The following is a 26546-nucleotide window of genomic DNA, read 5'->3' as shown; positions in this document are numbered from 1 at the left end:
GACAGCTAAGGCCATCGCTGGTCCACAAGGCCCTGCAAAGCTCTTGCTGCAAGGCTGGGCTTCCTGTCAGCTGGGCTACCACTATGCCCATGCCAACGCTCGGCCAGCGGGGCAGAGACAGGGGCCGGCCCTTACCTGCAGTCAGTGGAGCTTGTCTACACAGAATCACTGCTCTTCCCGCCACTAGATGGGAGGGGAAAATGGTGGAATCCTGCTGATGGTCGTCCAGAGCAATGATCTGCAAAACTAGCAACATAATTAAGCAAGTTCAGCAAGAAGGGAGTGGACAGAAGTTTTCTGTGATCAGTAATAGGCTTAGTTCACCAAAACACTGACATGGAGGTGTTAACCCCTCCTGGACCACAGCAGATATCAACCAAGGCTTATCTGCCCAGGGTAAGCGGGGCGACACTGAAGAGAATCCTGACGTGTGATGTATACTGGCAGTCTGGAGAAGTTCATCCTGGAGGCACAGGTGATTTTTAAAACAATGAACTACACTTCTTTTCTAGAATGTGCACTGCTAACTAGTCTCTCAGGAAGACTACTCTGAAGGTGCATTTGACAGGTAGCATTTTGTTGCCTCTTAAAGATCATATTGTTTGGAGGAGAGAGCAGAAGCACAAGGAGATTTAATTCCAGTCCTGTCTTAAAATGAGGAAGGACCTAAAAATCCAGGGCCCACTGGAGCCCACACCGGAGGCTGGCTTCACCTGTGCGGTGTGAACACAGCAACAGGAAGGCCTGGGGGGAAAACCACGAGACCTACGCGGAGCAGCCTTCCTAATGTTCTTACTGTCTTTCTCTGTGAGCAGGGCTTAGGCTCCCAGATGCTTCCTGAGGAATGCCTGAGGCTGGGGCCTGAGACTGGTCTAACAACCTTCTGGCCTCATCTCTGTCCCCAATTGCCAGGGACTCAGGAACTCAGGGAGCAGGAGGTGCCTCAACCTGAGGGACCTTCATGGGAAGCATGACAGAACTCTTGAGCATTTTGAAGAACCTCTTGGAAAAAAAATGAACAAAACAAATTCACACAAAACAAGCCCCAAAGTAATCCCCTGAAGAGAAATGGCACCGCGTGAAGCCGCTGGCGGGCAGGCTGACTGATCGTGCAGATGGAGAACATCAGACTGAAGAAGTTCTGCAGGGAGCGAGGATCACTCTCTCCCTGGTTTAGATGTCACCTGTGGAGGTTTCAATGTTCCATTAAAAAATATTAAAAAGCCACAAACCAACCCCAATGTCCCCTTCTCTCTCCTGCTTCCTTTTGGCAGCTGCTCTCTGGCATCACGGCACTAGATGTCTTTGCTGTCCCCATAGTCGTTGTAGGGGACACTCAGGGTCTGCTCCTCACAGGTCTTCCTGAGGTCCCGGCTGAGCTCTGACCAGTCAAGTCCGTAGGGCTTGATCTCGCTGTAGCGGCAGCCCAGGTACTTGAGGGAGCTGCGGCGCAAGCTTATCTTGGGTTCCTGAAGGAGTCCGTTGCACCAACTGCTGAGATCCCCGAGCTGGGAAAGGATGAGGCCAGCTTTCCTGTGGATCAAGCACGGAGGACACTTAGGTTGGAAAGAAGAGAAGGCGGGAAAGGCACAGAGTGTGAGACTTGAAACTTCAAGACGGCACAGCCTGGTTGGTTTTGCTTACTGTTCTGTTTTTGGCACTTAGAACGGGGCTCGTCATAAATATTTGTCAAGTGAGTGAATGAATGAATGAATGAACGAAATAATCAATAGGATGGATGTGCAAAGTGGGGCAGGCACCAAAATGAAACAGAGAAACAAAATGAAATAAGGAAAAAAAAAGAAGAGAAGATAACTAATATTTTAGTGGAAATTAATGGCCTTTTAAAATCATAGAGTTGGCAGTTTTGAAAGACAAATCAAATCAATTTTCTTTCAAGCTGGTAATTTATCATCATTAAATGACAAATAAGGTGTTTGACTGAACACTTTCCTTTTCAAGGCTATTTCTGAACTGAGTAGAAGCAACTGATATATTGAACTTCAGGGGATATCAAATGTAACTAATTATGCCTGTGTGGAGGTAATTATAGTCTAAGGGCGAGGACAATAATGCCCTCGCTGCACATTGACACAGGGTCATTCTTTGGAAAATGCAGACTCTCCGTGGCATACATCACCCACAACCTCCCGGTGAGCTCCTGCCCCATTCCACCATCTTCCTCAGGAAGTAAGGAGGCCACTGCCATTGAGCTCCAATTAAAAGAGTGGGGAAAGGAGATGAAGAGAGGGTGCCTGAGCTGTTGCAGATCCCTGAGAGAGAAAGGAGCAGAGGAGGGTGAGGTGTCCCCAAGTTCGCACACACTGGAAAGGAGTGATCTCTCTAGGCCAAGAATAGAGAGCCAGAGCCTCCGTGTACAGCTTGGGGAAATGGGCTATCACCACGCTCTACCACACTGGTGTATGGGCTTCTTCCTGCCATCCATTTCTGGTGTCAGAGACAGGGACTACCTGATAGCCACTTCTCAGACCTCACTGGTTTTGACTCTGAACACTTAGGATGAGTGAAGGAGCAGGACTCCCTCACTCACCCGTGTTCTTCTCCTTCTTCAAAGACCAAGTGACCAGAGAACCATGAAAGAAGATTCACTCATTTGAACAAGCTCATGTGAGGCTGTAAAATGCTGTCCTGGAAAGCTCAATGAACAGTACCCCTTGCAGTTATTTATCAACTTCTAGGCTACCTTCTCATGTGAGTAACCATCTCTTTTTCTAATTTAATCAACAATTCTTTCAGGAACTGGAAGTTTCTGCACCCCGTTTAGTATGAGCTTTCAAAGAACAATAACCACATTCATTTCATTCCTCTTTTTCTGTCCTGGCAGCTCACCGCATTCCAGAGGGCGTGCTGAGAGAGGGGTGGAGATGACGGGGGAGGAAAGGTGTTGCGCTTTAGCAGCAAAGTCAAGGGGCTAAGCGAGTGTGAGGTCTTCGGAGGGGAAATCATATTTTCTCCAACTTCAATGGTGGGTCACAGGAAATCAAACAAACACTCTGCTGACTAACTAGCATCTTAGGCGGACGGCATCTCCTCTATCAGCCTTGCAGTTTGGCCACACAGGCTTTTCAAAAGTCGTCATCAACAGGGACCCTGGTGGTCCTTCCTCTTAATCTATCCTCTGCATGTCATTAGTTGCTGACAAATTCTTGGGAGGTAGAGGAAGGAGGGGTGAAGGAAGAATGAGGGGCAGCATCTACCTCATCTTCAAGAAATGGATACAGGAACACATCCCAGCCATCCTTTCAAACAAATGGATTTAATTAGCCCATGGGTCTTTGTGGCTACTTTTATTGCTCACTTTTTTAAAAAAATAATAATGAATTTGGGTCTGACCTTGACCATCTCAGAGCCTGTGGGCTTCTCAAAGTATTTCAACCCTCAACTCAATCTGGAGGCCTCCAAGAATTTTAACAGAATTGGATTTAACTGAACTGAGGGGATGCTTTCTTCTTGCTCACAGGAAGTATGTACCCCACACACCCTTTTCCATTCATTCTCACAACTAACTCCAAAATGGGTTGATGTATGTCAAGGCAGAGGACTTTTCCTTTCCTGTGGTTCTCCCTGAGATCCACTACACTAAAAAGTAAATCTTTATTTTCTATAAGCTAATGAAACTACACATTTTTTTTTTCTAATATGTAGCCTTGAAAACCAGTATTACACATGAAAGAGTCTTCTGGGAGGAGAGTTTGGGAAAAAGAGTGTATACTCAGCAGCAGGCCTTACTTTGCAGTGAGACCCACAGTTCTTCCCTTGCTCACTTTCTTTATTAACTAATTTTCCTCCTGACTCTTGAGTTACAAGAGAGAAATTTTAAAAACAATCCAAATGCCCTTGGAAATCATGACGATATATGCAATGTTAGTGCTATTCAAATTGTGACATTCATGTTCCCTAACAAAGAGCTGTAGATATACACTCAATAAACATCAGAAGGAAGGAGAAGAGGGGAGTGAGAGCAGAGGAAGGAGGGAGTGGAGGGAGAGGTGAAGGGAGTGAAGAGTTGGGGAGAGAGTTGGAGAGAGGGGATGACATTAGGTGAGAGTAATAATAAGGGCCGGAGTAACGATGAGGTATGGAGCAGGAGGATATTTCTCAATATGTATCTACTTTCTAACTCAGGGTTTGCTTTTTACCAAAACTGAGATAAAACAAATTAAAAGTCCCTTATATATTTCCCTCTGTGTCGTGGTCCACAGCAGTGGCATCTGTTTGCTCAAGGGCTACCAACCTTTATAAACATGAAATAATTTACGGAATGCAGAAAGATTCTTCCTGACCTTACACATGAAATCATTTTATTTCAGGAAGATAATCCTAAACCTCCTCCTTCCTTCAAAAGTAAGAAAATAGGGAGAAATGTCCTGAACAATGGTCTTCTAAGAAAGTTTAGGATTTCAGATCACAAGAGGCACCCTGAGGCTGGGTCTCCCTCCAGTTTGCTCAGAGGTCAGATGGATGGGGTGACTTTTGGGTGATACTTTCGTTCAGCCCTGTTGGCTGGAGTGCAAGAATTCTTTAAGTGCTCGAGGATTCTCCAGTGTTGATTTTCTTCATTTTCTTTCTTCCTTCCTTCCTTTCTCCCCTCCCCTCCCTTCCCTTCTCTTCCCTTCCCTTCCCTTCCTTTTCTGTTCTCACCATCCTTGCCCTTTTTTTTATTTCTTCATGAGCTCCTAAAGAATTTTGGGACATATGGGGACCAAGAATCCATGTGAAAAGCCTCTTCATCATGTCTATCTGAAAATTCCAGTATTTCCAGGGAAATCTGTTTTCTCAGAAAAAACAGCCATGATGAACAGAACAAAAGAAAGATGATATCTCTACACATTCTTCCCATTCCTCTCTTTCAAAGACGTCTATTGGTGTTGTGCAATCGAAAAGCACTGGGTATTGAGTATTGGGAAGTTGTAGCCTCAGGGCCAGGAGAAGTTGGTAAACACTATACTATCCTAACTTTGGTAAGGATAGATGTCAAGGTGGGTCATTGGCTAACCCCATGTTGTCTTTCAAGAGAATGTGGTATTTAGCTCAAGATTCGTCTGTATAATGCCTAAATATATGCAAAGATCACATGCGATAAATATTTTTGGATAACCTCTTCAATAAAATTCCTGATTTTCTTTCACAAGACTAAGCTTTCGGCTCCTGCAGGTTTAGCAGTTGGAATGTTGTGTCAGCGTGATAAAGAGCGCGTAAAACAGGTCAAGGGCAATGGTTTTTTCAGAGTTCAGGAAATGCATTCTTGACTTGATTGCCTAAACACAGCTTATCCAAAACTATTCTGTATGAACTGAGCTGTCTAAAAGCACAGGACTTACTTCTCCAACCACCTAAGCTCATCCAGGAAATCTCTGCAAATTCATGGCTGCAGTATTATAATGGAGGAGGCACAAAATTTCAGAGAGCTGAGGTCTTTAAAAGAGGCAATGAAATTTATTGATTACCTGGGGCCTAATTCATCCTCACACCGCCAGGTGAATTCTCCAAAACTCTCATAGTGCTGGTTATAGTGGTAGAGGACGCGATGTAGGGTGGGGGAACCCAGATCCAGAAGGGTGTTGTAGGCCGTCTGTTGCTCCTTCCCGCTGGTATAGCCGTTGAAAAGATTGTAGATCTTGTCTGCTATCTCTAAGGAAGGCAGAAAAGGAAATAAATAAGATTTTATATATATGTATGTATATACAATCACACACATATATACACACATATACATGTTCATACACACATGTGTATTTGTGTGTATATACATATATACACATGTATGTGTGGGTGTATGATGTTACTTAAAGAATACTGAACCTAGAGCCTGCAGCAGGGAGTTTGAGTAATTCACTTTACTTCTGCCCCATTGGTTTCAGTTTTCTCTTCTATAAAATGAAAGCCTTCAAAGAGAATATCTCTAAGGTCAAGTTCAATTATAATATTCTTTGTCCTTACCCATGTTTCCTGAAAATACAGAGCCTGAGGCAAAAGTGCTTAGATTAATACTTTATTGGCAAGTGCAATCCCAGAGAAGCAGGAGAGAGGATTGAGGGAAATGAGGCAAGAAAGGAGGCAGAGTAAATATAAGAGAGCACAAATATAAGGAGCTGGTGGCTACGTTTTGCAGGAGAGGATGCATGACGCTACTGGATCCCCACTGGTTCACCCAGGGGAAAAATGGAAGAGTTTATCTCCAGCTCCCCCCCACGAATGGTCCACGGGGGCTTTCCACATTTGCCCCCATGAGGCATTAACTCCCCTGCACTTCTGGGTTGCATATGCTTGAGAACAAAGTAGGTGCTGCAAAGGAACAGGGAAGCCCTGGGCAGCAGGAGGCAGGCATTTGGCTCAGCGACACAGTGAGGCACTGTCAGGTCATGCCTTGAGCAACGTGAAGAACCTGGAGCAGCCGCAGTGCCAAAAGCAGCCTGGCCTCATGAGTATGGGAATGCAGAGCCCTTCCTAGGACCGCCCAGACCAGATATGAAGACAAGCTTGTAGATCTGTGGTGACACATAAATGGAATCCAGTACATTCAGTACAATCCAATCCAGTTCCAAATGAGTAATCTTGCGATTTTATTTGTATCCCTGATATTTTTGTCTCCAAGGCATACATTGCTAAGACTGAACTTGGTGATGTGGCAAAGTGGCAATGAATTTGATAGGCTTGGCCTTTTTTCTTATGGAGCTCACAGCACTTTATCATTAACCATTTTCTCATTAAACCTGTCAGAAAGGAGATCTGTTGACATTTCCTTCCTAAGCAGCTGGGAACTGAGATCTGGAGAGCAATTCTTTGTCTCAGATCCAGTCTTAAATCTGGGGATGAAAAAACTAAGTCTACAAGTTTCTAAGGCAGAACTTTGCCCACTTGACCCCCTGTAAGCCTAAAGGCATTGCAACCTGATTCCTTGTCACAATTCTGAGTGAATTCAGGGCTGGTGGTAATGACACAGTCATCATTGTAGGAGTTTTCTGGGTTGGAATGGATAAAATTTCCACCCCTACTCTGCCCAGACACTGCAATGATTTTCTTACTTTTCCATCTTGCCCATTGCCTCTGAGGACAGGAGCCAGATGTTACTTCCCCCAGTGTCCTGAGTGGCTAGCACAGGGCCAAACAATACAGTAGATCAAAAAAAGGTTAGCAAAACGAATGGAATTCATGACTTTGGGAGCAATTTGAATCTACTTTGGCGGAGGGTTTCCAGTGATATCTCTCCATACCAGGCTATACCAATTCTTTAGCAGCTAAACTCTTGTAGCCAGCATCTTTAGCTGCATTAAAAATAATTTCAGTCCAGAAATCCATTTAGATTTTCAGAATTTTTAAAATTCTCAGGTTGTTAAAATAGAATCAAGAGACAAAGTGGACGGTGATTTGAAATATAAAGATTTATGGCATTCCCAGTTATTTATTAATGGCCTGTTGACTACCAAGATCTTTAGAGATGTGAACTCTAATCCTTACACCACCACTGCAAGATGGATAGGAATGTCCCTGTCCTACAAATGAGGACATTCAGAGAGAGGCCAGGTTGCCTGCCCAAGGTCAGATAGCCAGTGTGGGCTGGAGTCAAGATTTAAAACTATGTCTATCTTCCATTGCTCTTTTGCACCAATGCTCAGGGGATGGTACTGTTTAACCAACTTCAGATACAGGAGGCAGAGTCTTGGGGGATACAATTCTGGGGTGACTATTTCTAGCAGAGGACATTGCTCTGGTTGGCCCATAGATGCCAAGTAAGAGGGAGTCCTAGTAGGTATGCAGGGAGTCCATCATTTCTGGAGTTGCGATAGAAAGAAGCAGAGGGACTATTCTAAAAGCTGTGTTGTATTCAATGAGAGGCAGAGAGTGTGTACTGAGAGAATGACCAGGGGCGGAAAAATGTGGGTGATCAGACCAGATCCCAGAGAGGAAGGTTTGGGGTTCTCCACCCTTTTACTGATGTCAATCTGTTCTCATTTCTGGTGATGGGAAATAGCATCTGAGACCCCAGGCCCTCTTTGTGACAATCTCCACTGACGAATGGTGATGCTAGGACAGCGTTTAATGGCCTGTTTACTATTCTCATAACACAACAGTAATATCCGGCTAGAGGAGGCTGATGCTTCCCATTAGCAGCAGCAGATGTGCCTGAGACCAGGTGGGATAGGCCCGGGTCCCACCATACATCTCCTAAAACCAGGAGAATCAAACTCTAAGGTGTGCTTAAGCGCCTACATCAGTAAATGGGATGCTGTATTCAGAGAGGTCTACCTGCCAGGCTCCTAGAGCATGAATATTTCTGGCTCCTCCTACCTCCACTGAGAGCATTTAGACATATGATTTCATTAGCTTTCACAGCATCTCAAGAATTCACTAACTCAGAGAATGGAAGAGAATATAAGGTATTTTTAGTTATCATTTTATCCAGATTTCAGCTTCACAGAAGTCTTGAGTTATCCAAAATAGGTATCTGTCTTCCCTCTCTTTAACATGCATGCTATTCAGGAACAGTTAAAATGCAGGTGAAAAGATGGCAGGGAGTCTATATACACAGCTTCATCACAGAAAAGGAAACTGAGCTATTAGAAGGGAGCCAAGATCTCTTAGGCAGTAGAATAAATGAACAGGGCTGGGACTGAAGCCCTCAGACCCAGGGCTATGGTTAAAAACAGGCACCACAGCATCAAATGGAGTTGGGCTCCACTCCACTAGCTGTGTGGCCTTGGACAAGTTACTTAACGTCTCTGGGTCTTAGTTTCTCTGTCTGTTCAATGCTGGTTAATAATATATCTTCTAAGATTATTGTGAGACTAAAAGTGATATTAAATGCAAAGCCTTTCTTCAGCACAATGTCTGGACACAGGATGCATACATTTATTCATTCATTCAATAAAATTTTCACTGAGTGCTTACCACGTGCTTGACATTTTTCTAGCCACTTGGGCTACATCAGGGAGTAACTCTAACAAAATTCCTCACCCTTATGGCACTTACAGTCTAGTAGAGACATTCGGGTAAGCAATAAACATAACAGATAAGTAAAATACAGTGTGTTAGAAAGTGGGGAAAAATAAAATGGAAGATTGGGAGTGCTTGGTGGGGCGCTGCAATTATAAATAGGGTGGTCATGGTGGGTCTCATTGAAAAGATGACACGTGAGCTGAGACTTGGAGGAGGGGAGGGAATGAGCTGCGGGGACGTCTGGGCAGAGCGTGCCAGGGGGAGGAAATGTCAGCACGCAGGCTCCCAGCCTACGGTGGGCAGCATATCTGAAAACAGCAAATAAACTGTAGTGTCTGGAATAAGGTGAGTGAGGAGAACAGTCAGACAAAAATGGATTGTTATTATTATTGTTATTATTATTATTATTATCACCGGTTCTCTACTAGACCATGCTTTTCCCAATGCCATTAGCAAGACAGACTGAAACATGGGGGCCAAGAGACTGGGGGAATAGTCTTATTTAAAGGAGAGGAGTGAGTGCAGGGGCAGAAGTGAGCTTTCTTATCCCCCAGTAGCGGCTGCTCTTTTTACCGTGAAATAAGGGAAGCATCTATACCTTCTGTCAGTGGCTTCCTTGGCTGCTATAACAAAAGTTCCCTGAACGGAGGTCCTAAGTCATCACTTTCATTATTCCTCGGGAGCTACCTGAGACCTGTCTGTCCCCACACTGAAGTGACTGACCTTGGCATTCCAAATGAAAACTTGACGACAATGAATCCCAACTGGCCTTATATCTCTGTCACTCTCAGCAATGTCCAAACCGCAAGGTCCCTCCCTCCACCCCCCAACTCTGTCTGTCCTTTCCCCTCTCCCATTCTCCTCATGTTGCTCTGTGCTTCCTTTACACCAATGATTCTCGAACTTGATTCTCAACCCGGAAGGCCTGTGAAAACAGAGATTGTTGGTTCCCACTGGAGTTCCTGATTGCAGGTCTCAGCTGTAACCTGAGAATGTGCATTTCTAACAAGTTCCAAGGTGATGCTGCTGCTGCTGCTGCTCTGGACCACACTTTGGGAACTGCTGCTTTATACTAATTCATTCTCCCACTTTCCTTATTTCCTCTGGGACCAGCACTGTTACACGGCAAACAGCTCTCCCTTTACTGTTAACCTTGGCAAACGCTTTTCTTCCCTCATATCCCTGTGTTGGCTGAAACCTGCCTGAAGCCTTCTCCAGTACAGAGGGATCCTTCTTGATGCTCCAGAGAAAACCAGTCTCTCAGCCTCTCATGACCTCTTGCAAACGATTACTTCTCTATCTATATGTAAATTCCCTCCACTTTAAAATCGCATCTGCCCCTTCCTATTTCCCCCTCCTCACTTCCTGACCATTCTTCTACACCCGTGGAAAAATCTGGCATCTGGTTCATCTTCTCCACCTCATTTCTTATCACCATTTTGGGTGACTTCACTGCCCAAGTGAAAGATCTCTTTAAGGCTAGACTCCCTCAACCACCAAAAGCCATCGTCATCCCTGAGAACATCTCCACCTTTGACGTAGTGAATCCTAACACCACATACAGTGAACACAACCTCCTTTCACGGCTCCTGTACTTCTTACTACCAAATCTACTCTTCAGGGACGGAAACCCCAGGTCCTTTGGCTCCTCCATTTACTCCTGGCATCAGCCCCGTACTTACTTCCTTCTCTACCTGACCTAATCCACATGGCCCATTGCTAGTGCCCTCAACTAGCTTGCTCCGTCTTTTCTCTGCCTTCACAGGGTCTGCTGGGGAAAAATCACAAGCCGTTGAACTAGGTGGTCCCTTCCGTGATCCCTCAGCACTCCGTACATCCCCCTCTACGGCGCTTTTCACAATATATGGTAAGACTGACGTGACTCTTCTTTCTCTCCTGCTCCACATCCAGTCCATTAGCAAATCCTTTTGGTTCTACCATCAAAATAATTTAGAACTGGACCATCTCTCACCACCTCTATCACAAGTATCCTAGTTTAAAACAACGTCATCTCCCTTCTGTATTGCCAAAGCCTTCTAACGTGTCTCCCCACTTCCACCTTAGACCTGCTACTTGGAGTCCATTCTCAACACAGCAGACAGAATGATCCTGTGAAACATTAAGTCTGATCATGTCACTCTTCTGCTCAAAGTCCTCCAGGGCTTCCCATCCCCATCCCAGGCAAAGTCCGTTCCCTACTCTGAGGACCAGGCCCTATGAGATCTGCCCCACAGCCCCTTGGAGCTCCTCTCTGACTTCCCTCCCTCTTACCATCCCTCTCCACCATAGGAGCCTCCTTTCTCTTCTTCAGACATGCCAAGGATCTCCCTGCTGCTGCTTTTCTATCTGGAATGATCTTCCCCAGATATCTGTGCGTCTTTCTCCTTCAACTTCTTCCCAAACCACTCTAAAATTAAATTCCACCTCCTGCACCTCCTGTCCCATTTCCCTGCTTACTTGTCTCCCTGACATATATCTCCATCTGAAATATTATTTATTACTATTTTATGGTGTTTGTCACCCCTGCTAAAATACAAGCTCCATGAGGCAGGGGTTTTACCCTCTCATGCCTAGACCAGGTATTTAGTAAGAGCTTAATATATGGTGTATGAATTGATAACTTCATGAAATCTTATTATAAAATTCTTGAAAATAGATTCTGAGTCTAATTATTTTTGTTTCTTTAGCATCTAATACTAGGGCTCAATAAATGTCTGTGGAAGGAGTAAATGAAGGAATGGATAAGAATTTATATTTGGCATCAGGAAAGGAGGATGGATGTGGGGCAAGTGATGGATGAGAACTAGCCTTCACTTAGTGAAGCTTCATGAAGAGCTCTTGGAAGGCCAGGCCCCAACCTGGAGAGTAGGTTGATCTTATTACTGACACTAGCTTGTTCCTACTGGGGGAAGGGTGGTTTCAGTAAAACATTGGTAGAAACTTACTTGCATGGTGGCTTTGGCGTCATGACGTGGTGAAATTCTTCAGAGGAAGTATCTAGTTTAGGAAAAGTGTTCATTTAAGGAATAGAGTCTGGCTTCCTGCTATACAATTAGGAGCTGAAGTCATGCTCTGGGTCATTTAAAACATAATTCTCATTTGTTATTAGGTTTAAACTCAGACCCAGGTGGGTTAGATTTATGATCACCATATGGGTTTGAAGGAGGCAAAGCATATGGTTTGTTGGTGGAACTGCTGGAACTGTATTAATTTGCGAGGTTACCCTCAATTAGTCTAACTCATTACTCTCCACATTTGCCCTGTACAGGGCTCCTTCCCAGCTGAAGGATAAGAGCACCTGGGAATGTGATTTCATTCTCTCAGCATTAAATTGCCTCTGGTCCTCCCAGCCGGTCTGCTGGGGTTTCAGAAACTCTTCTTTGTCAGGGAGCACAAGTGGGCAGAAGCACATCTTGATACACTTTGGGGGCTGGGATTAACCCAAAGAAGCCCCACAGAGAAAAAGTACAGTCATCTTTCCCAGGCAGACTGTTCTGTGTTGGCCACTCTTTATTCCAGAGTTGCTTCCTATCCATCTATTGCTACACATGGCATTATGCTGCATCCCTCGTCCCTGCTAATCACCTCCCTGATGTCCCACCAGCCTGCTGCCTATGCAGCAAGCAAGTCCAAGGTGCCCACCACTGCCGGCAAGGACATCAGCAAATTCTCCAACACAGAAGTAGCTGGGGCACCTTCTTATCACCTGCTCCTCTCTGGCTTGAAGTAAGAAATCAACAGATAATGAGATAAGGGCGCCACCGGTGTCCTCTCCAGACTGTCTCTCATCCAGGGGTTTTCAATCCCAGACTCTGCTTTCATCATCGGGGGTCTGTGGAGACCTTCCAAGTCACCCAGTCCACACCCTCTAGGCCAGCAGCACTCACTCCAGAGAGAAGCATGTCTGTCTTACACTTAACGTCCCAGTGGACACTTTAGTCCTGAAAGGGAGAAGTTTTTTGGTATCTAACATGAACATTCTTTTTTTAATGTATGTCTTTCCTTCATCAGTACTCACAGACCAAAAAGGTTTTCAGTCTTTTACATAATAACCCTTCAAATATCCAATTTAACACTGTAGGCAAAATGGGAATTGATGTTAAATAATGAGTCCGAGTGCTGGCTCTCTTAGATGATAACTTGGTGACCTGGTCAGCTTATTTACTCTTCTCTGAATCTCAGTTTCTGCATTTTAAAAATGGGGGCAATATTCTATTCATTCAGTAAATACTTACTGAGTTCCTATTGGAAAGCAGAGTCTACACATGGTTAATGAGAGCATTCGTGTATTAACGGAGACACGGACTGATGCTGGAAATTTAGGTTGCGCAAGTTTCGGTAAGAGAAATATTGCGGCCAAGCTGATTTGCTGGTGCCCCTCATATCACCTTATTTATGACTCCTGGCTCCAGCTGTATCAGGCTGACCATGAGGGACACAACCCCAGAATGTATACCCTCTAACATTTACTGAAGAGTTACTCTGGGATGGGCACTTTTTTTTTTTTTTTTTTTTTTTTTTTGTGAGGAGATCAGCCCTGAGCTAACATCCGCCAATCTTCCTCTTTTTTTTTTTTTTTTTTCCGCTGAGGAAGACGGCCCTGGGCTAACATCGGTGCCCATCTTCCTCCACTTTATATGGGACGCCGCCACAGCATGGCTTACCAAGCAGTGCGTCGGTGCGCGCCCGGGATCCGAACCAGCGAACCCCGGGCCGCCGCAGCGGAGCGCGCGCACTTAACCGCTTGTGCCACCGGGCCGGTGGGATGGGCACTTTTTAAAAAATACTAATAAATTCACTCGTTTAATTCTTGCTAGAATCTTATTGGCTAGAGTACTATTATCCCTCCCCCCATTTTACAGGTTCGTAAACTGAGGCATGAGGGAAAGTAAGCTGCTCAAGGTCAAGTAGTCTGATGGTAGAGCAGGAATTTGAACCTGGGTGGTCTGACTCCAGAACCTAAGTGTTCCTGTAACCAGTTGGTCACCATGCTGCCTTCTAAGTGTTAGGGACACAATCGTGGGCAAAAAGAGACCAGGACCCTGCTCTCATGGAACTCGCTGTCCAGTGAAGTAGATATTGAACACATGATTATAATAAACAGAGATGAATGAAAGAAACATGGTACTGTGATGATATCTAGCAACAACCCTTTACCCCTTCTGTACTGAAGAAGGGACACTTGATCTGAAATCTGCAGGGTAAGCAGAGCTCATCTGTTGAAAGGGGTGGGGGTGGAGAGCATTTGGGGTACTGAGACCAACATGTACAAAGGCCTAGTGGTAGAAGCAGAATTGGTGTGTTGGAGGAACTGAGAGAGGCGGGGAGGCTGAAATGCAGAGATTGATGGGGACAGTGGGAGAAGAGCCTGGAGAAGTGGGCAAGGGCCACTCCATTTAGGTCCTAATATGCCTGTTAAATATCTTGATCTTTATCACAAGAGGAACGGCAATCCATTAAAGAGTTTTAAGAAGGGGCCTTAATATGATCAGATTTCTGTGTTGAAAATAACAGTGCCCTTAACATGCTGTGCATGTTAAATGAGCAATAAATGTGAAAATCCTCTTAGAGCCTGTAAAGTGCTACAACATCGGCGATTTTAGTTAAAGCAGTGTGTTTTCACATCACCGTGTGTTTTCACGTCACCATGGTGTCACCCCTTGAACATTGTGGGATTGTGTGCCTTGTGGCCGACCTGATGCAACTGGAGTCAGGAGCCACATGTAAGGTGACTTTATGGGTACCAGAAATCAGCTCGGCCACAATATTTCTCTTCTTGAAACTTGCATAGCCTAAATTTCCAGCGTCGTCAATGTCTCCATGAATGTGCAAATGCAATAGTCTAATTCTCCCGAATAGATATGAGTGGTTGATCAGATCACTTTGGTTAGTGCCAGAGCCCTGTAGACGTGGAGCCCAGCACAGCTAGATTCTGGCTGTGGAGGGGATATGGTCGGCCTCAGAGCAGGGCATGATGTCAAGACCAGCCAGGGAGCATTATGAGGAAAGGAGCGCCAAGAAGCGTGCTGTTTGTAGGTGCGATGGATGCTGACTGAGACAAACTCTTCCTAATGGACAAGGGCCGACGCTGATGCACTGAAGAGGGACGGTTCTTTACCAAAGAACTGGTCCACGGAACTCCAAAATACAGAATTAAGGGTTTTGACACATCTTTGGCCGGGAGGAATATAGCATTTAATTTCAAATCTGTAGGCTGTCTGTGCTTTAATTCAAAATAACCTTTCAGATATACAAAAAATAAGAGAGTAAGTGACCTGATCGGCTTCCTGAGGGCAGAGGTCACGGCTACTTCACCACATACCTAAGCACCTGGTGTATGACCAGGTGTGCCTGGGGCTTTCATCATGTCTCCTACCGGCTCCTGGACTTAATGGGCAGTGTGGAATAACGGGACACGGTGAGGATTTCCGCCAGAGGCAGAGGCTGAGGAGTATTCCTGGAAAGGTGATGCTCCTGTGCTGGACCTTGAATTCTGCCCCCTTCTCATGAACTCCAGGTTGTTCCGTTCACCTCCCTTGCTCCTGCTTTCCTCATGGCGAGGGCAGGTCCCCGGGGCATCCCCCTGCAGACTCTGCTAGCCTCCGTGTCTCTTACCTTGGGCTTTGACATCATCCACCACGGGGCAGGGGGTCTTCACGATCACGTCACTTGGCCTGGAGCGTCGTCCTGTGTTATCCACTCCCCACAGGGTGAACCTGGCAGGGAGGGGAGGGAATCATTATCGCAGAACCGGAGGCCCTGGCTGAGAGCCAAGCTTTGTCTGAACAGGCAGGTTTGCCCCTGGCTGCTCTCGTGACCCCACAGTACACTTACTGCACTACCCAGGTCATAAAGTGTGCAGTCTAGAGCCTCTCACTGCTTCCTGGCGGGTCTTGGGGGGTAATTTGCTGTCTTCAGTAGATTATTTGATGGAAAGCATCATGGCATAGAGCAGTGGTTCTCAAAGTGGGGTCCCCAGAGCAGCATCATCATCATTACCTGGAACCTCGACAGCAATGACAATTGTCACGCCCTGCCCCAGAAAACTGAATCAGAAACTCTAGAGATGGGGACCATAAATCTGTGCAATAACACGCCTTCCAGGTGATTCTGATGCCAGCTCCATTCTGACAACCACTGAGCTGAGGGACAGTATGTATCTATGGAAACAGATAGTCAGGACTTGGGTCTGAAGCCTCTGCTCCCTGCCACGTAGGGTTATAGTTACCTCCTCTGAGCTTTCTTTTCCCTTATCTTTGAAACGGGGGTGATAATAAAACTGCTTGTGAGTAACTGTGAAGATGAATGAGATAACAATGTACAGGAAGACCCGGTGCAGCACCCGGACCCATGACATTGCCCAGCTCATATTAATTCTGTTCTGTTCCCTCTTGTGCTCAGTTGACACTTTTATGCAAAAGACTGAGGACGATTTTCCTCTTTAAAGTCAAAAGCAAAATAGTCAGAGTTAATAGACTTGACTTGCCCGTGGCTGGGGGCTCTATTTCCTACATGAAGCTCCTCTGTCCCACTCAGACACTACCCACCGTGGACCAGGAGTTTAGAGTGGAAACCTTGTGCCACCCCTGACAATGAGAAGATGTGGTTCTGAGAGTTCCCCGAGGAAGGGGATGGAGCCCTGGCTTTCAAAAGCTGCATGTACATTTCCCCCTTGGGTGATGGAGCTGGGTGGAGAGGAAAAAGAGGAACTCCAGCTTCTACCACTTAGAGAGGATTCGAATATAGCCACGAACACAAGCTGTGATGTCGGTGCCCAGGGCCTCTAATAACTAACCTCGTGAGTCTAAAGCAAATCGGTACGCTGCCTTTCCTGTCCCTTTCTCTTTTGCTGTGTTGCCACGGAAGTCTGCATTTATTGGCAAGCCTGGATTTTCCTTCCTCTTGGCAGAGTTACAGGGAGGAAGAGGTGAAAGGAAGAGAGAGGCCTGAGATGGGGTGGCCCAGGTAAACGTTGGCTGGCCCTGGGACAGCTGGACTAGGGAGGTAGAAAAGAAGTGGAAATTGTCTCATGAGACCGCCAGGAAATATGTGTCTCAGCAGAGAAAGGAGAACCTTGCATCTACCTCTCCCTCCCCACAGAGAAGCCCAGAGAATGTTCCGTGTAAGAGCCTGTGCTCCCCAAGTGTGACCTTCCCTCCTTCTGCCTTCCCCAGGTCCTCATGCTGGAGTCATGGACACCTCACACAGGAGGCTCCATCCCACCTGGAACTCTGGTCTGGCGGGACTTAGAATGTGATGTCCTGCCTGGGTGCAGGGCCCAGACCACACCTGTGGACTCCCTCAGGACTGCCTGGCCTCCTTGCTGTCAGGCAGACCAGAACCAGGTCCTCAGCTTTCCCCTCCTACCCACACAAGGTGGCTCAGTCTGTTCCACTGGCCTCTGCCTCGTGCCCACTCCTTAGTTCAGATCTACCATCTGGCCTAGTACTAAACCCCACCCTGACCCTCATCCAAAATCCAGGATCCTGCTTCCCTTCTCTCTCTGCCATCCCTCTCCCACTAGGTCCCAGTGGGCTCTTTGCACCCAGTCCCACACACCGGGCTGCCTGGATCCCTAGCAATGGCAGCCACCAGAATTTTCCATCATTGGGCCCCCACACATCTTATGGGCTTCTTGGTACTGTTTCTAGGATTGTAACTGAGGCCACCCAACCTGAAGCTGGTGCATCCAATCAGCCCTGTCTGGCACCTGCTACATTTCCTAGTTCTGTTCTACAACCTGGGTCTCAGGCCGAGTCTCAACTCCCTCCTTGGCCCTCCTGCTCCAGACTGTCAGGGATGGGCCCAGAGGTAGCCAGGGCAGAGTGCACCCCTGCATCTCATGGTCTGGGATTCCCAAACACAGGTGAAGATCCCCCTCCCACCTGTCTGTGTCCCCTTCCTAGGGCCGGAGTGCTGGGGGAGAGGAAGGGAGAGAGTCCGAGGATTGACACTGTTCTACACACCTCGCTGGACTGCCCTCTGGGGTCTGAGTGAGCCCCCTTCTCTCACCGGAGAGCCTGACCATAGGGCCCCTGATGTGTAGGGAGTCCATCTCACCGCCCAGGGGTGGGCCACTTGATCTTCGTTGCAGACTCTGCCCTGACCCCACATCCGGTGTCAGTTCTCATTGGAGTCAGGAGATAGGAAGCCCTGTTCTCCCCCAGGCCGATGCCCTGTGGCCGGCAAGGTCACTGGGCTGCTAGCACGAGCCCAGCCTGTGTCCCGGTTCTCACCACTGGGCTCTCTTCCTCCACTGCCCCCTCCCCAATTGCATGTCTGAGCCCGCACTCCTAAGCCCCTGCCCTGGTTTCCGAGGCTGAGATCCAGCCTGCCTGGTGCCCCATCCTCTGTAAAACGGCCCTGCTTTGTCTTCTCCTGTCCGCCTCCCAGGTCCTGAGCACGGCCTTGGAACTGCGGGTCGGGGCTGGAGTCCTGCTACCTGCGACGGGCCACATGATGCTGCCTGCCTGTGTGCTGACAGGCTTAGGGGTCACCTGCCCTAGGCTGCCTGTGGCTGGACTCCAGCCACATTTTGTAGCCCACCATTATTTAACCCCAGGCCTTTAATTTCTAGCAGACTCCCTGGACTGTGATGGGAAACATCCTAAGCCTCAGGTACCAAACTGGCTATCAGCTGGGCCCTCTCTCCCAGTGCCCGGGATAGTGTTGTTCCTCACACACCCCCCCGGCCCCCAGCTCGTCCCGCTCCTCCGGGCAGCTTTGCTTTGTTCCTGTCTTGCTGTAGCTTCCAGCTGAACTCTATGGGCTCCTGAGCTGGGACGAAAATGCCTGTGCTTCAATTAATTTGCACATTACTCTGAAGGGGCGATTAGTATAAAATTTAGGGTCCTAAGACCTTACTATTTTTAAAAGCAAAGCAAAGTATTAAGAAAGGAAATGCTTCCCACAGCCTTTTTTGTTTTAACTTTATTGAGGAATAATTGACAAATATAATTGTCCCACAGCCTTCTAAGTAAAGACAACGCTTGTCCTAAGAGCCGTTCCTCAGCCATCCCGGCTCCTGCAGTCCTGGAGGGACGCTAAAGGAGTCACCTGCTTATTCTTACTATTCAAGTCCAGGGAGACTTCACACATTCTCCTGGGAAATGGCACGTGCAGTCATTTCAGGAAGGCCTCTTCCATTATTGTTAGCATCATCATCCCACCACTGAACCCTTACAGGACAGTAAGAGGGTTAGCTGGAATCACTGGACAGAAGAGATAAGCCCTGCCCCTAATCCGGAGGGCTAATGTGTAAGCACATTGACTGCCTCATCCAAAGCTTCCGGGCCCTGTCCACAGCTGCCTGGCTGGGACTGTTTGGCCTGTCCTTAGAGCCTGTGTGACAACACCTGAATCGTGTGTGTGTGTGTGTGTGTGTGTGTGTGTGTGTGCGTGTGTGAACCCACACAGCCTGGCTCTGGTCCAGGGCCGGGGTCTTTAAGGCCTGAAACTTGATGTGCATGCAGTGAACTGGGGCCTCCTGTCAAGGGCCGACTGCCTTTGTCTGCTCCTGTCACGCTCTCTCCCTCCAGGTGGCAGTTTCTGACTGCTCCCATTCGGCTCCCTTTTTCTGAATTATCCGTCCGCTGTCACATGCCCAAAAAGGCAGCAGCTCTCCTGTGAGCGCATGCGGTGACGAGGGGGTGGTGGGCTAGAAGGCGGAGGAGTCACCTCCGCATTCTGGCCTCAGTTTCCTCATTTGTAAAATGAAGATGTTAGACCAGACACACTAAGATCCCTTCCAGCCAGGGATTCTTAACTGTTTTGTACCATGGACCCTTCTCAGAATAATGTTTTCTAAATGCATTAAATAAAAAGCACAGGATGACAAAGAAAGCCAGCTCCGCTGAAATGCAGCTCTACCTCCGCGGACCCCAGGTGAAGAGGCAGCTCTATGCTTTAATTGAGGTAATAAGATCATGGGACTAGATCCTTCCAGTGGCCTGAGTGGCTGGGAGTGAGATGCAGTGAGTGAAGAAAATGCAAACCCTGATTCAATTCTTAACCACCCGCCACGCCCCAGACAACCAACTGTGTGATTATGGGGAAGTAACTCAGTGTTGCTGAACCCCAGATTCCTCAACTGTAAAATGGAAACAATAACCCTAATCTGGCATGGTTGGGGAGTCCCCAGAGGCACCCACACATAGTAAGCACTCCATAAATGAAGGCTGCCTTCTTCAATTTTATAGATAAGAAAACTTAGTTGCAGAGACTTTGTCTCACTTACAGTCACTTACTGGTTAGAAACAACACCAGGCTTGGGACCCATGTGTTCTTAACTCTTAATCCAGGCCCCTCTCCTTATTCTAGGGACTGAAGTTGGCTTCACTCGTTCCTTCTACGGAGAGGAAGGTCTCTCCCAGGCCCTCCCACGGGCCCTCTTTGTGTGATCTGCAGCGCCATCTAGTGGAGGTTGGCTGTTTTTCCCCTCAGCCCGGCATTGTCTCTCACTTCTTCAATAATGAACATTGACAGAAAGTTCCTATTTTACAAGACATGAGAGCGCAGTACTGGAACTTCACGAAGGATAGTAGGAGTGGGAGAAGGTATCAGCCTCATATCTTTGATCAAGAAACAAAGCCAAATCAGGCCAACATGAGGAGGGCCCCAGGGTGGGTAAGAGCTGGCAGTTCCCACAGATAACCATGCCAGCCTCAGGCTCCTAGGGACTTTGAAATTCCTAATTAACAGTTGTGACAGTTACAGGAATTACTGAGCCCTTATTATAAATGATCATTCCAGTTTCACTGAGTTCGAGGCATTTTACACCAGGTTAGGTGGTCTCTACTCCCAAATCTTTGTTCCTTTCGCCTCTTCTCCTCCTAATGAGGGGCCACAAATGCCCAATAGCAAGTGAGCTGATGAGAACCATTAGTGGACTGACTTTCCTTTGTCCTAGTATTATCACTTCTGTCTCTATATTTTCCAGCTCCTCTAGAATACCACTTTGTCTTTACGTATTTTACTTTCATCAGCATGGCCCTCTAGTTACATCTCTTTTTCCTCTATCAAAGATATTCAGCCTGAACATTTGAGTTCATCTTGCAATCAACGCCACTCACATTTCTAGGCTTTTCATCTTTGACCTCTTTAAATGTGGAAATGGAAATGATTTATTCTGGAAACCTTGACTCTATTCTTGTGATCTCATGTGTAAACTGTTAAATGTTTTTCATACTGATGGGGTCAAAAGGTTCCAGAACTACATCACTATGGATTCTGCCTAAGCCCCCACATTTTCCCATCATGACTTAGATTCCATCACTATCTCTCCTCTTTTGGTGTCTTTTATGTCTCTGCCTCACAAAGATTTTACAATTGTTCCCATCGCACAGGGAGAAATGGGGAAGGGGTCCCAGAGAGAACAGGGCAGTTCCTAGCTCCATGATATAGGAATTCACTGTATTTTCTTTGAAAAAATGCTGACCTTCTCTAATCTCTATAAACTCTCTACTTTGATGCCACTCAGCTAGCTTTCCAAAGCAGAGTTCTTGGTATTCTACTCCTTTCCTCCAAGAAAAATTAACAATCTCCCCTGACTAACAGCATTCACTCGATTTTCCCAGCCTCCCTTTCTTCCATTCCTTTTACTTGCCGTCTGCTTCCGCCCCGCTGGACCACTTGCTACTCACCTTCATGCCTCCTTGCCTTTGCCCTTGCTGTTTCCTTGGCCTGATGTGCCTTTTCCAACATTACTCTACCTACTGAAATTCCACAACCCAATTCAGACGACGTCCACTCTGGTGAGAATTAATCACGTCTTTCTTTTCTCTTCGACAACATGTTCCTTGCTCTTCTATCTACCATTTATTTCATTCTGCCTGAGGTTAAAGTTGGTTGTTTATATAGTTCCCCTCTATGTTGCAAACTCTTTGAAGGATGGGGCTATATTGTCTTTCTTGACCCTCTCCCTCCAGTGCCTAGAAAGTTCTCTATAATGCTGACTGGGACAATACTTGAGAAACTCAAAATATGCTTCCAAGTCTCTAAAGGAACTCAAGTAGCAAAAAGGAGCCAGCTAAAAGCCTTGGGACCTTCAGAGTAAGGAATAACCGGGCAGGTGTCACTCACATGTAGATGGTGTCGGGCTCCAGGCATCGTATAATCAGAGAGATGGTGGTGAGCTGCTTGTCTGGCACCTGAGAAGGCATGGCACAAGGAGACTTCGCTCCAGAGATGATGTCGTCCACAAAGCTCAGCACCGTTTCTGCCAGAGGGGAAGGAAAGGAGAAGACGTGAGGAACAGCCAAGCAATGAGGAATGGGATCAACTAAATGAGAACTTAACAATAAAATTGCTTGGTCCCCAGTCTTCTTAAATTCCCAGTAGAGAAAGAAGACCTAGAAAGAATGGTCTTTTCTGACTGTTTCATATTTAACTAGTCAATTTAGAGCCATTTGTCCAGAGTTAGTTCAGAAACAACTAAGGCAAGATGTACATACCACATCTGCAAGCTCTTTAATGAAGTGTTCTTGGCACGGGCAGAGAACAGCTGTTCTGGTCAATGGCCATTGCCAGACCTTCACAGTACCTGTGCGCATGAGGGGAAAGAGCCTTGGAGGAAGCAGTGGACAGCTCTCCATGCCTGATGGCAGTGCACATGTCTCCCAGCCTCGGTGATAGTTTCACCAGAAGCTATTTACCCTGAATTAGAACGTGGACACCACCGTCCTGCTGATGACCACACTCATGCGTAAGTTTTAGAAGTGATTTATGTCGATCTTTCCCTATGTGTAGAGAGCAAAACACTAAGGCACGGAACATTTTTCATGGGGTGTTTCCACTCCTTTAAGGCTTCCCTCTTCTAGCTAGACCTGGCAAAAGCAGGGTTTGCTTTGGGACAAGACACGGGGTAAGCGCATCTGTTTGCACATGCTTTTGCCTAGAGGGGGGTTATTAGCAAAGGAATTTTTTTCTGTAATCATGGCAGTGGTTAGCACAGAATTGTTTCCTAATTGTGGGCTAGGATAACTAGTGTACGGTATTGTTGTTTCTTTGTGAGTGTGCCTAGAGGCAATGAAATGGACACCTCTTTTATAAACAAAAAGAAAAACAGAATCAAAACAAGACTTTGTCAGATGCTCACCATGCAAAAACTCTTAAACGGACAAGATGGCTGCTGTTTCTTTTCCCTGCTCCTCCTGCATTGCCCTGGGATACGGGGGACCGGGGCAAAGCCAGGAGGCAGGACATTTTCTTTCCTTTTTACCACCCTGGATCAAGGTGAACCCGCGAAGTGGGAGATGCTCACCTGTCTCCACTTTGGAGTGGTCCATCCTGTCAGTGACCTTCTCTTGACGGATGAGGTAATCGACAATCTGCACCCCGATTGGAGGCTCTGAGTGTTCCCACTCCAGGACCACGAGGGTGCTGCTGGGCTCGTGAACCGTGGAGAGTCTCAGCCTGAACGCAGACAGGGAGAAACATGAAACGGGGACCCAGCTGAGGCCTGAGATGGTCTTCTGATGCCACCACTAGCCACCTTCTCAATGGTTACACCGTAAACTCTTCTTTCTAGCCTTTCTTAACCAACCACTACAATGATCTCTTTGAAAGCCTGTCCCCTTCACTAGAGGGTAAAGGTTCTTGAAGATCCTTGAAATCTACGTTTTATTTATCTAAGTGCCTGTTACAGATTAGGAACTCAACACATATTTGTAAATAAATAAATAAGTAGGTGAGTCAAAGATGAATGAACGCCTGCATCTTACAGGGTCAGTGGATAGGGCTTTTGGGATAGCCTTTTATAGGTCTTGAAAATATTATATCTGGATTTACTCTGGAAAATAAGAGCATGTGCCTATAAAGCTCATACCAAGGCCCATTGAAGGTGGTGTCTGAGAGAGCCTGGCATCAACAAGGCCACAGTCAGCTCCATTCCTATAGCATTACCCAGATCTGCCCTGCTGCTGGACCTATTTCCTCTCTTGCTAAGGGTACTAACACATCTTCTTCCCCAGGCCTTCTGCTGTCTGGGCCTTGGAACAGACTCAGTTTGGAGGTAATGCTCTTAGGGGCTTTACTGGGCAAGAGAAAGTTGGCCACACATCAAGTTCTCCTCAGGTTGATGTCCTGTGTCTGCAAACTCAGGTTCTGACTTCAGTCTTTGCTCTTGGGTTCCTATGAATACCCTGATTCCTGATTCCAGTCTTGCCCTGCTTTTCCCAATTCATGGTCTCCTCATTCCACGTGAATTGTCCATTTTGACCACTCTTTTGCCTTGCCGTCTCATATCTCTTTGTACCTTGAAGAGACTCAATAAACATCATTGACATTCAGTGGTATGGATCTCCTAATGGTCCAAGTGGTTTCAATTCGCTGCCTAGCTCTGACTTCATGTGTGTGTCTCAGGTTTCTCACTTGCTTCCAATTCCCTGTTTCTTCCTAGACCACTGGCTTCTGGGCATCTTCCCAGTTCCTGCTCACTCCAGCCTCCCTTCCTTACGTGCATCCCTACATTCACTCCATCCTTGGCTCCTATATTTTATAACCACCTATAGTCCTGGCCCTCTAGCCTCCACTCAGCTCACAGATGACTGCCACTGTTCTCAAGGATCATTGGGCAAGATATGGTGGATGGATGACACCAAAGAAATGTTAATTTCAATTCAATAAATATTTATTAAGCACACATTATTTATAAGAATATGTTCGGTGCTGAAGATGCAGTGGTGCACAAGCCAGCTCCAGCCCCTTCTTTTATGAAACGGTCAATAGACAAACATACAATTATACATGTGATTATAATAATATGTGATAAGAACTTTAACAAGAAATCGTGGGAGGCTGTGGGAGCAATAGCAAGGAATTCAACTAGTGGGAAAATAATGCAAAACACATGCTCTTTAGTGGCTTACTATGAAGGAGTGCATAGTTTGCATATGACATTAAAGATGGAATAGACCCAAAACAGTGCGGATATTGACAAATTCATTAATTAGAGTCATATGCAGAGTGCTATTTTGAAGACAAAGCATTAGGAAGCTTAAGGAAGTAACTAAGCCGTTCTGAGAACTCAGATTCTGTGAAAATATGGAAAATGAGTGCGTATGATTTACATAGACTTGTGTAAAACTAGAATGCATTTCTATTTCCAGTTACCCGTAAAAACTCAAGAATCTGAGGTCTGCCACTGAAAGAAGTGATTAGAGTTGACAAGGAAAGTGAAGTCCTTAATAGATGTTCCTGTTTATGGAAATTTAGCCCAATTTGATCTTTAGCTACGACATTTAGTAAACAGGTTTAGAAATGAAATCAGCCCTAGAACACTAATGGCTGGATCTTGAGTCCACCTGATGATAACTGTTTGGTGGCTTCAGCGTTATGTGTCAAAGGTAGCTTTCTTAGTTGATACATCAGTCTAGAAGCACCACCTTCTTCTACTGGCTCCCTTCTACCAAAAGAGAAGACTTTTACTAATAATGATCTTGATTGTCTTTTGACTCAAGAGGTCCAAGCCATGGCTATAAAGAGCCAGAAGCCAATGGCTGGTGTATCTAAAACTACCCACAGAGAGAAGGCCTGTGGACCAGAGAAGACGTTGGCTCATAATGACGTTCTACTATTGTGTTCTCCTCTTTCTCAGTTTTCTTGCTGCTCAGTCCTGGCCCCCCCACCTTTTTTTTTTTTTGGTGAGGAAGATTAGCCCTGAGCTAACATCTGTTGCCAATCCTCCTCTTTTTGCTGAAGAAGATTGGCCCTCAGCTAACATCCGTGCCCATCTTCCTCTACTTTATATGTGGGACACCCACCACAGCATGGCCTGATAAGCAGTGTGTAGGGCTGTGCCCGGGATCCGAACCTGCGAATCCCGGGCCACTGAAGCAGAGTGCGCAAACTTAACCACTACCGGGGCCACCGGCCCCAGTCCTGGCCCTTTAAAGCCCATCTGCACTTCCACGTAACAGGCCAGGCAGAGGGCAGTATTCACCAAGACCAGCCTCTATTTGCTTGTTTCCTGCTGCCATCTTCTTCCTGGTGACTCAGCTCTCCAGTTACCATGGGTCCTGATCCTCACTTCGGGCTTTCTTTGCCTTGCAAACCCGTGGAGTCATGCTCCTCCAGCTTGTCCTACCAGCACTCTTTAGTAGACATGATATTTCTGTGCTTCACTCCCATGGCAGATGCCATATTAGAGGGTAGAAGGGGCTCCTGCCTCGGGCCCCAGCCTGAGAATTTACACGACCTCAGCCAGTCTGTTCAGCCTTCCCCAGAGGGAAAGGAAATTGGATGCATTCATTCTCAGCCACCTTTGCAGTACTTTGTCCTCTGCTCACCCCTCAAATGCAGACACCCTCTAATGCTCATCCCTGACTCTCTGCTCTTCCCAGTGATACTTATTCTTATTTCTCATAGCTGTGGCTCCGTTTCTCACTTCTTTGGGGTTGATTTAAATCGTCTTATCTCTAGTGTTCACATTTTTACAGCTCCAGACCATCTTTCCCTCTGACCACTGAACACTTCTGTAGGACTATCAACTATAACGCCAAGGCAGGTCAAAACGGAACCAGCCTCCTCCTCAAACCTGCTTATTCTTTGATGCTTCTTTTTTCAGCTGTGGCCTATTCATCTTCCCAGCT

The 26546-nt window shown here is 46.5% G+C and overlaps 1 protein-coding gene across 2 annotated transcripts in view; it reads right to left on the bottom strand.

The window, feature by feature from the left end:
- Positions 1 to 982: 982 nt before the first annotated feature.
- The window catches only part of ASTN1 (astrotactin 1), a 313546-nt gene continuing 287982 nt past the window's right edge, over positions 983 to 26546 (bottom strand). For both annotated transcript variants that reach the window (XM_058540000.1, XM_058540001.1), the window contains exons 19-23: positions 23219 to 23370; positions 22039 to 22174; positions 15574 to 15674; positions 5469 to 5652; positions 983 to 1533 (exon numbers count right to left, since the gene is read on the bottom strand). In XM_058540000.1, the coding sequence (XP_058395983.1) occupies positions 1296 to 1533; positions 5469 to 5652; positions 15574 to 15674; positions 22039 to 22174; positions 23219 to 23370 (811 nt within the window). In that variant the 3' untranslated portion in view covers positions 983 to 1295. The remainder of the gene's footprint in view (positions 1534 to 5468; positions 5653 to 15573; positions 15675 to 22038; positions 22175 to 23218; positions 23371 to 26546) is intronic.

The sequence above is a fragment of the Diceros bicornis genome, chromosome 4 (genome assembly GCF_020826845.1).
Source record: "Diceros bicornis minor isolate mBicDic1 chromosome 4, mDicBic1.mat.cur, whole genome shotgun sequence".
Lineage (NCBI taxonomy): Eukaryota > Metazoa > Chordata > Mammalia > Perissodactyla > Rhinocerotidae > Diceros > Diceros bicornis.
This window is presented reverse-complemented; position numbering and strand designations above follow the sequence as displayed.